This window comes from Tupaia chinensis, unplaced genomic scaffold (genome assembly GCF_000334495.1).
Source record: "Tupaia chinensis unplaced genomic scaffold, TupChi_1.0 Scaffold000458_2, whole genome shotgun sequence".
NCBI classification, from domain to species: domain Eukaryota; kingdom Metazoa; phylum Chordata; class Mammalia; order Scandentia; family Tupaiidae; genus Tupaia; species Tupaia belangeri.
In genome coordinates, this window is record NW_006159967.1 from 1,217,895 (window position 1) to 1,229,115 (window position 11,221).

Sequence of the window (11,221 nt, forward strand, 5' to 3'; positions counted from 1 at the left end):
TAGGGAAAAGCACCTCCCCCCAGTGAAGCTGGCTGCCACACAGTTGGGGGTATCCTGTCATTGCTTGCCTACGGAGGCTCAGAGATCAGCCACCAGGGGAGTCAAGAGGAATGCCCGCAGTGAGAGGGGCTGAGGCTGTCAAGCTTCTGAGTCCTCTTGAATGAAGATTCTATTTTCTGGAATTGTTTACCTTTTTCTGTGGAGTCTTACTCTCTGTTCAGAAAGTTCCCAAACATGGGGCAAATAAGGGCCATGTGAACACCTAACTCCTTTATGTACTTTAAATTCGGCTCACCAGGCTGCCACTGATGTGGTAGTTGAGGCAACTGGATGCCACATGGCTTCCTGAGTCTGGACAAGGCTGAAAATCATGCTGGACATGTGTGCTTGCATGCCCAGAATCTCCAGAGGGGGTAAAGATGAAGAGAAGTGATTGTGGCATGACCTTTCCCCATGAGCTCTCTGTCTCTCTCCAGCGATTGCATGCACCCTCTGTCAAAATTTAAAAAAAAAAAACAAAAAAAACCCAAGCCTTCCTGGGGCCAGCAGGTGGTATAGTGGTTATATAGCTGGACTCTCACATAGCTAACCATGGTTCAAGTCCCAGACTGGCAGCTTGAAACTCACCTGGCATGTGGTGTGTGTGTCCAAAATCCCAAGAGAAGGATGAAAGAGAAAGGATTGCAGTGTGGCCATCCCTCTTGAGGGGTGATATTTCACTTTCTCTCTCTCTCTCTCTGTGTCTCTCACAAGTGCTCGCATCATATAGCAAAAACCTCTCTAAAAAAAAAGAAAAAAATAGCTTCCTAAAATGTTTTTAAAAGTTTTGCTATGTAGCTTGCTGTCCTCCTGCCTCAGCCTCCTGAGTTGGGCCTCCCCTGTGGCCCTCGCCTGTAGAGCGCAGTGTTTTAGGGGCACTGGCCACTGTAGCTGGGCCCTAAACTTTAAATGTACTACACCATGGAGGAATGATTCCTTGGAACCAGGAGAACAGAACTAGTTTAAATTCCTTTGGCTGAGAAGAAATAGGACTCAGGTTCTAGTCATGCACCTATCCAGCAAGTAGACTGTGCCTTCAAACACCTGCCAGACCCCACTGTCTCAGCACGTTCATACCCACCAGCTCTGAGGAGATGCTCTGCTTGGTCATGGTGCCCACCTCGGGGACGTGAGCCTTCACCTGCGCCTTGATGTAGCACTTCTCTCCTCCAGCAAAACGGATTCCTGTGATGCCCTGTGAAATGAAAGTTTCTTCAGACAGCTATCCATCTGTCCATTATTCAATGTATCGATGTTTACTGGATGCCAGGTACTGTTTCAAGTGCTATTTATTAAGGATGAATGAGAGAGAGAAAGCCCCTGTATTTATGAGGCGTTACCTTTTATCATGATTGATCAATAATAAAAAATAGAGATAGGGCCAGCCTTGTACAGTGGTTAGCACAGTGCAAAGGGGGCTAGGTCCCACATGGTTGATCACGGTTCAAATCCCAGCCCTAGTAGCTTGAAAAACACCCTGGGAATAAGTGCATATTTGCCCCAAATCGCGATGGGATGGAGAAACAGGAGAGGAGGCTGCAGCGGGTGAGCACATCACTGTGGAATACTGCCCCCCCTCTTCTTTCTCTCTGGCTAAGACGTGTAACCTCTACAAAAACAAAACAAACCAAAAAAAACTGCGAATAGAGAGAAAGTTAGGCAATGGTAAGTGTTGTGAAGGAAATAAAAGGGTAGGAGATGGGAATGACAGAGAATAATGCTTTACACAGCAAAGTCAGAGAGGTGACTAAAGGGATGACATCTGAGCTGAGCTAGAGTCCGTTCTTTCTCTTTTTCTAGAGAGATTTTTGCTAGAGGGTGCGTGCACTTGCTAGAGAGAGAGAAAAAGAGGAAATGAGAAATCATTCCCCGAGGGGATGTCCACACTGCAATCCCTTCTCCTCCATTCTCCTCTCAGGATTTTGGGCACACACACATGCACATGCGCCCGGCATGATTTTCAGGCCTCCGAGTCTGGGACTCAGGGGGCAGCCATGTGGGAGTCCAGTCCCTGAACCACTACACCACCTGCTAGCCCCAAGCTAGCGCATGTCAATTCCTCCAGCTATCCTTTCAAGCTCACATGAAATACCATCTTTTCTATTCAGTCCTCTCTGAACATCCCTAAGGGGGATTTCTTTTCTCTGATCCCCAAACCATCTCATCTTCATTCCTCATTTAGCACTTAGTCACCACTGCTCACTCATGTATAAGCTTCTCCAATCAGCATCTGAATCTTTCCTTTTTCTTTTTGGTTACCTTACAGAGGTTCTCAAAGGATGTTGATCAAATGAATTAATTCGAGGAATTCAGAGTTCCCCTAAGTTACTGAGCCCAGAGTAAATGGTGAAGCTTCGTACAGCACTGGCAGCTGAACTTTGCTCCTAGACCTCACCCAGACATGGATGTTTGTTTTGTCCCCTCTGAGATACAAACAATGACTCCTCCTTGTTTGCCCATGGACCAGCCTCAAGGGAGACATCAGCCACAAAGTCCAGCCCTGGCTGACAGCTTAGCACGGATTCTACCCAGAGGACACCAGGGGTCACTGGACGTTCTGTCACAGGGTGTTTACTTTCACCCTGCTGCTTTTAGTTTCATGACTAGCAAGTGGCCAAAAATAGTATTAAAAATCTACAAATATTATGCCAGAATAACATGGACATCAATGCAAATCTGAACCAAATCAATCTTCCGCTGAGTCCAGATAAATGGGATGATACAGAGTGGGTTCCAGGGCCAGTGCTAAGGAATAGAAGAAGGAGAAAATCATTTACGATGCAGGGATCCTGGCCCAGGGCTTGTCAGTTTTCAATGAAGAATGAAGTTAATATAAATCACACTTCAGAAGGTTCTTTGAAGGTTTTACCTTCTGTCATGTCAGATCCAGGAGCCTTACGGAAACCGGTGGTAACAGTTTGGAGAGGGACCAGCAGGTGGCATAATGGTTATGTTGCTGGACTCCTATGTAGTTGACCATGGTTCAAGTCCCAGACCCAGCAGCTTAAAACTCACACCAGGTGCATGAGCATATGCATACCCAAAATCCCAAGAGGAGAAAGGAGGAGAAGGGATTGTGTAGCATGGTCATCCTCCCTGGGGGGTGACTTCTCGCCTTCTGTCTCTCTGGCTCTCTGGCATGTATCCTATAGCAAAAATTGCTCTTAAAACAAACAAACAAACAAACAAAAATAAAACAAAACAAAAAACAGTCTGGAGAAAGAAAAAAAATGGCTGATTCTTCCTAGAGTGCTCATAATTTGCCTAATGGGTCATGTCCACCTAGGTAACTCAAACCTATTTCTCTGGTACTGCCTTTCAGAGAGAGGCAGAGACTTCATCTCCTCCCACCCCACCCTCATCCCCATACAGAGGAGGAAGCCCAAGGCTTACAGCAGAGTTCTCATTCTCACTGTGCCAGAATCCCCTAGAGAGATTTACGAACACAGATGTCTGAACCTCTCTCCAGAGAGTCCCACTTGATTGATCTGGCTAGGAACCAGGCATTGGTAGTTCTAAAAGTTCCCCCAGGTGTTTGTGATGTACAGCTAAAGCTGAAGACCTCCCCAGTTCAGGGAGATCTTGTTCAGGAATTTGTTCGGGGTAACAAAGATTCTCAATGACTGCAATAGTCTTTCGACCCAAGTTTTCTCCGTACCAGTGGCTCATGAAGACTCCCTTGTATCAGAATCACTTAGAGGACTTGTTAATTAAGGGACAGTGTGCTGGAGCCCTGGAAGTTTCCCATTCAATAGATTTGGGCTGAGGCTAAAAGGTGCATTTTGAACAAGCTATTGTTGCTGGTGGTGGCCGAAGAACGCCCAGGAGAACCACTGCTTCCTGTATGCCCACGGCTGGCATTCTGCATGTAAATCTGGGACTAAAAAACTGAAGGCAGGGGAGGGAAATGACCACACCCATGTGATATGTTCTCTCTCTCTCTCTTAAGAGAGATTTTTGCCATAGGGTATATGCACTTGTTGGAGAGACAGAGAGAACTAATTCCCTGCCCTGGGGGTGGGGATGGCCACAATTCAATGTCTTTCCCTCCAGTCCCTTCTTGGGATCTTGGGCATGCATGCACACGTACCAGGCATGAGTTTCAAGCCTCTGGGTCCAGGACTTGAACCATGGTCAGTCATGTGGGAGTCCATCAATGTAACCACTACGCTATTTGCTGGTCCCAGTAATATGTTCTCTTAGCTTCAAATATTCACGACCTCTGAATGTGACATGTGTGAGAGGAAACACCCATACAACTGCTACCATATCCCCAAAGGAGAGAACTCATTCTACTGAAGGACTCAACACAGCACTGAGTGGGAATCTGGTATTGAGTTGGCTCAGATGGTCTATGCACTGCAGAGAACTGAAACCCCACAAGGATGGCCCCGGAGGAAGGAATTCACACATATTAACCACCACATCTAGCTACAAATCCACAAGCAGACAGATATATTAAGAGAGTAAACAGAAGGAACGAAAAGAAGCATAAGAAAGCTGAGCAAAGCTCCTGTTTCTACAAACAAGACCTTAGAAGCTGGTGATAATGAAGAAATTTGCAAGTGAGGGGGTGAGTAAAGGATTCCAATGATCTAACACCCTTTTATCAAAGAGTCAGGCTCTCTCAGCTCAGCTGCATATTTTTTCTTTCCAAGAGATCTCATTCATTTCTGTGGCTTAAACCTGAGATTCTCCAGGAGGCAGGGGTTCCTGTCACCAAGGAGACACTTTAGAAAACTTTGAGGGGGATCAGCAGATGGCATAATGATTATGTCCCTGGACTCCCACACAGCTGACTACAGTTGGAGTCCCAGACCCGGAGGCTTGAAACTCATGCTGGGTGTATGTGTATATGTGCCCAAAACCCTGAGAGGAGAAAGGACGGCAGCATGGCCATCTCCCTCAGGGGGTGATTTCTTGCTTTTTGTCTCTGTCTCTCTAGTGAGTCCACACACCCTATAACAAAAATCTCTCTCTCTAAAAAAAAAAAAAAGAAAAATCTTTGAGGGAGCCTCTTGTAGTCAGAGTGGGGCACTCCTAAACTTTATTGGGTAGGGCCAAGGAGTGCCAGGTCCTGCAGGGCCTGGGGCAATCTCAAAGAACTAACTATCCTGGGTCTAAGGAAAAAAAATTGTATAAGTATCTGTGCCTGGAAACCAACACCATTTTATATAAACATGATGTGATTTTATTTTTATTTACTTTTTGGTGTGCACGTGTGTCTGTGTGGTGTTTTTGGTTTTTGCCATGCCACGGTTCTCCTGCCTCAACCTCCCAAGTGGCCGAGACCATGCTACCACACACTACTTTTTAGGTTGGATGGAAACTCGAACCCTGGCCCCCATGTGGTTTCAGCCTGCTGAGCAGCACTGCCCAGTGGGTGCTACCACAGCCAGGCCAGGCATGGCTTCAATGTGCTGTGGATTTCTAGGAATGCAGTTTCTGAGAAAATGGTACTTTTGTCCACTGTTTGAAAACGTTTCATGGCATTTAACTTGCCAGCATAGACTTGCATCCGCATTTCAGCCTATGGCACTGACAGTCAACAACTAGTTGAAGAGTAACTTTATTTATGTCTTATGTCAGGCCGAACCTTTACATACAAAGTCTGTATTTTGCTATAAATGACTTTTGTTTTATTTTTCCTTTATGTTACAGTTGGGTGCTGTGTTGATTTTTTTCTTTATTAATGGTAGAGAATGTATGAGTATACAGGAGAGAGAGGGGAGAGAAAGAGGACACAGAGGGAGAGGAGGAAAAAAGAGGCCAGAGAGGGAGAGGGGAGGAAGAAAGAGTGGAAGAGAAGCTCCTTAGACAGGGCCTGGTCATGCTGTGATCCTCTTCCTCCAGCACATCAGGATTGTGGGTGTGCATGTTTCCCCCACCCACAAACTGTGAGGTTCAGATTGACCAGGCTGGGGATCTGAACCACAGTTGGTTGTATGGCTTCCAGCACTGCAGTCTAGTATGCTATGGACTGCACCACCAGGCTGAGCCATAAATTGGCATTTGACATCAATTACCTACCCGCTAGGTAGGTTATGCTACTCTTTTTCTTCCTCCAGCTTTTAAAATTGAAATGTTCAAATAGTCACAAAGTTAAAAGAACTGTATGGGGGACCAGCAGTTGGCGTAATGGCTATGTTGCTGGATTTCCATGTAGTCGACCGTGGTTCGAGTCCTGGACCTGGTGGCTTAAACTCACGCCGGGCACATGTGCGTGTGTGCCCAAGATCCTGAGAGGAAAATGGAGAAGGGATTGCAGTGTGGCCATCCTCCCGGGGGGAATGAATTCTCACTTTCTGTCTCTCTGTCTCTCTCTGTCTTTCTGGTGAGCGCACGTGCCTTGTAGCAAAAATCTCTCCAAAAAAAAAAAAAAGAAAAAAGAAAAAAGAAAAGAAAGAATTGTACGTTGAGCACCATATATCCACCAGTTTATTCCATCTCTTAATTTCTTTCTTCTTTCTTTCTTTCTTTCTTTCTTTCTTTCTTTCTTTCTTTCTTTCTTTCTTTCTTTCTTTCTTTCTTTCTTAATTTCTTCTTTCTTTCTTTCTTTCTTTCTTTCTTTCTTTCTTTCTTCTTTCTTTCTTCTCTCATTTATTTATTTTCACATTAGGGCACATGTGCTCATCAGAGAAATCATCTACCTGGGGGATGGCCACACTGCAATCCCTTTCCTGTCATGCTCTTCAAGATTTTGGGCACACATGCGTATGTGCTTGGTGCAAGCTACCAGGTCTGGGACTCAAACTGCGTGGTCAGCCATGGGGGATTCAGTGCCTTAACCTCCACATCATCTGCTGGCCCCCATGTTTTAAATTCTAATTAGGAGTTTGTTATACAGCCAAGGGGGTTAGCTCCAACCCCTAGCATTGATGCGTGTGAGTTTATAACCCTCTAGAATGAAACCAGTACACTGAACTAACCCAGTTTTTGTATCTCAGCCTGTAGAGCCTGGGGCAGTTTTTTCAGTGCTTTTGTTTCTTCTCAGGAGGTTCTTATTTCCCACTGGGCTCAATTAAAATCTTGGTGGCATCCTGGGTGAAGTGTGGGGAGACTGCTTACAATTCAGGGTCTTTCATAATCTGGCCCCATTGCCTTTCCATCCTCTCCCCTTCCCCAGCTTTGACTGCACTGGGCTACTTAGAACTCCGCAGCAGGACTGCACGTTCATGTTCATTATTCTTCCCTGCATCTGGGGCACCTTGCCCCTATTTCCCTGCTAGCTGAAATCCCAATCCTTCAGGATCTGATTCAGTTGTCACTATCTCTGTCCAACCTGCTGCAACCCCTAACTGGCGGTGATGTCTCCTCCGCATGCTCTGCGTGCTCTGAGCTCTGCGGCAGTCTGCTCAGAGTGCTGCCGCCTGTACCCAGGCTGACCCCAGGCCACTGCTGTGTGTGTGTCTGGGCTGGACTGGAAGGTCCTTGAGGCACAAGCTTCTCAAAGATGTCCTTTACCTCCCTCATGCTTAGCACTCTCCCTCGTACATAGTAGGTCTCAATAAACACGTCTTACATTGGACCGAGGGTTTAAACTAGAGAAGAAAGTAATAGTGCAGGTACCATAGAGGCTGATTCATGTGTTTTCAAAAATCTAGGCTTGTTTAAACCCAGAACAGGTACTATCCATCAAAAAAATATTCTACTCACCAGTTCTGACTTAGAGAAATGTGGAAGCTATCAAAGAGAATTGATCAGTTTATAAAATATTTGTGGCCCTGTCGGTCTATGAGAACAAAACACAATCGATACCATTATTAGAAAGGAGCAAAGGATTATAAAAGAGAAATATAGGTTTGGGATTAAACTATTTTACAAAGGTATTCTTGACACAGGAATGTCTTGAACATCTTGAGAGAGATGGATCTTTTCTTATTCATTGGATAGCTCCCTTTGCATAGGCCGAGACTGTGGCATGTCATAGGCATTCAATTTTGTTCTGCACTGAATGATGTGTGCGGGGGAGTCGCATTTTATAAATTTATACTGAGTAGTACAAAGAACAAATGCTATTACCCTGTCTCGGGCCTTGCAATAGAAGCCTTGAATAGGTACAGGGAAATTACACTTGCACACTGACCAGGACGCTCTGCAAAGCTCTGACTGCACAAAGAGCAGCTAGGTACATACAGAGCTGCAGGGCCTGTCCCCAGGGCACAGACCACTCGAACACAGCTAGTCCTCATCCCAGATCCTGTCTACCATCACAGGGCTCTAAGTTAGCCTCTGCTGGGCATGGGTACAAATAAGTGGAAGGCTTTCATTCGAATAAAAAGCATCTTTAATGTTCCTCATTAGCAGAGGAAGATTGGCCAATGAGGTGTTTGGGGACCAACAAATCATCAGAAGAGACATTATGGGCCGGCAGGTGGCATGGAGGTTAAGGTGGCTGGATCCCACGTTGCCAATGGCATGGTCAAGTACTAGACCCGATGGCTTGAAAAACATGCCAAGTGTGTGTCCATGTGTGCCCCAAATCCCAAGAGGAGAGTGGAGAAGAGGGGACTGTGGCATAGTGAGGACCATCCCCCCGTAGAGGGTGCTTTCTCACTTTCTCTTCCTCTCTTTCTCTCTGGTGAATGCACATACCATATAGCAAATTGAAAAAGAGAGAGAGAGAGAATTTTTAAAAGAGAAGAGACTTTTTTTTTTAAAGAATTATTTATTTTATTTAATTAATTGTTATTATTTATTTTTAAAATTTTGCTAGAGGGCACGTGCACTTACCAGGGAGGAACAGGAGAGGGAGAGAGAGGAAGTGAGAAAGCAGGCTGACAGAGAGAGTGAGAAAGCAAGCTGCCAGGTCTGAGACTAGAACAGGGGTCAGCCATGAGGGAGTCCAGCAGTTTACCCACTATGCCACCTGGTGACCCCAGAGGTGGCCTTTTCTCATTATGAAGTTTTCAAAGAACCTTTTCTCATTATGAAGTTTCATAAAGTTCTACAGATTGAGCAGGAGAACACAGTGATGTCCCTTCCTCATCTTAGAACATGAAAGAGAATGAACTCTGTATGCTGGCCCACAGAAAATTGGGCGTGGAGTGACACTGTACTTTGCAGATGTGCACTGAAGCATTACTGCGTCGCTTAATATCTCAGACAGCCAGTGAAGTAAAATTTTCGTAAGACAATACCAAAGTCTCCTTTTCAAAAGGGACTCAAATACTTCATCTGTAATAGGCCATGGTCAGAAAACATGTAACAGGCAAATATGTACATGGAAATTTTCTGGATTAAATGGGAAATCAGAAGTATTGAGAAAAGTAGGTAAATCCCTCCTGTTATTGATGATATTATTAGGTCGTTAGAATTTCTCTCCTCTTTAGAAATTCAAATTTTGAACCTTGCAAACTTCTAGGATAGTTTGAGAATTTATTCACTGTGTTATAGAAGACTGGATGGAAGGAAAGGGCTTTCAAATCTTTCTGACAAGACTTTATACTATCCAGAAGAACCTATTTTTCTATTTATTTTTATTTATTTATTTTATTTTATTTTATTTTTTTGCCATAGGGCAGATGCGCTTGCAGGAGAGAGACAGAGAGGCAGTGAGAGGGAAAGTGAGAAACCATACCCTGGGGGGATGGCCGTATTGCAATCCCTTCTCCATTCTTCTGGGATTTCATGCATGCAAGCACACATGCCCGGTGTGATTTTCAAGGCCATGTGGGAGTCCAGCACCTCAACGACTACACTACTTGTTGGCCCCAGAACCTGTTCTTTTTAAAGATTGTGGTATTGTCAGGGGTTAGCAGGTGACATGGTGGTTAAGGTGCTGGACTTGCACATGGTGAACTGTAGTTTGAGTCCTGGACCTGGTGACTTGCTTTCTCCCTTTCTCTGGTCAAATTAAAAAATAATAATAGGAACCAGCAGGTGGTATAAGAGTTACATGGCTGGATGTCCACGTAGTCAACTGTTGTTCAAGTCCCAGATCTGGTGGCTTAAAACTCTGGGAATGTGTGTGTGCGTACCCAAGACACTGAGAGAAGAATGGAGAAGTGATTGCAGTATGGCCATCCCTCTGGGGGGTGATTTCTCACTTTCTGTCTCTCTGTCTCTCTGGTGAGGGAACATGCCTTATAGCAAAAATTTCTCTAAAATAATAATAATAAATAAAATTAAATAAATAATTCATTTTACTAGAGGTTTTTGCAATAGGGCACATGCGCTCGTCAGAAAGACAGAGAGAGACAGAGAGAGAGAAAGCGAGAAATCACCCCCTGGGGGAATGGCCACACTGTAGTCCCTTCTCCTTCATTCTCCTCTTGGGATCTTGGGCACACACGCAGACACACGTGTCTGGCGTGAGTTTAAGTCACTGGGTCTGGGACTTGAACTGTGGTTGACTACATGGGAGTCCAGCGACATAGCCATTACACTAACTGCTATTCCCAATAAATAATTCATGTTTTAAAAAAGTTTATGGTATTGTGTGTGTGTTAAATCAAACTTTATTTTTCTTTGTAGCCTATAGCTTTTATTTCCTAGAAGTAAAAAGATTAAGATAAAATTCTTTCAGCACATGAATTGAATAAACGGTTTTGGTTTGTCTTACACCACCGAGGTGTTGTTTTTCCTTTGCGTAGACGAGGGATGAAGCGTAGTCCCTTCTCAGAGAGCACAAGCTTCAGGGCACATATGGACCAGCAGCACCACACCTGCTGTAAGGAGCCGTTGCCACGGGCATGTGGGAGCGATGCTGCTTCTCCCCAAATTGGAAAAGTCCCCAGGCTTGCCTGGCTAAACTCTTCAAATGCACGAAATATACTTACATTCTGGAAATCATTAACTTCAATGGCTTCTTCAGCTCCACTTCCCATTTTAAAGGTCTCCAAGTTGTTCCCAGCATCGATTTCCATTGACCCATCTTGTAATTTCCCATTGATACTCATGGTGTAATGGACATTGTAAATCTGGAAGTGAAGGTAAGAGTTAGTGGTGCTTTATTTTCTGAGCACTTCAAGACTTATCTTTAAGCCTGCAGTGTATGACCTAGCTTTCATATTGTTCAGAGATACATGGAATCATCCTTACTAGGAATTCATTTATACACGAGGAACTCACCCAAGTACCAATCACTTATATGGTGATTTCTTCAAATACTTTACAAGTAAAACCTTTGGTAGACTCTGATACTTATTCAAATAGCTCAGTGATTCACAAAGATCCCGGC

General features: G+C 44.7%; 1 protein-coding gene across 2 annotated transcripts in view; it reads right to left on the bottom strand.

The window, feature by feature from the left end:
* The window catches only part of CNMD (chondromodulin), a 32,876-nt gene that overhangs the window by 14,428 nt on the left and 7,227 nt on the right, over nt 1-11,221 (bottom strand). For both annotated transcript variants that reach the window (XM_006155507.3, XM_006155506.3), the window contains exons 3-4: nt 10,821-10,961; nt 1,121-1,234 (exon numbers count right to left, since the gene is read on the bottom strand). In XM_006155507.3, coding sequence (XP_006155569.1) covers nt 1,121-1,234; nt 10,821-10,961 — 255 coding nt within the window. The remainder of the gene's footprint in view (nt 1-1,120; nt 1,235-10,820; nt 10,962-11,221) is intronic.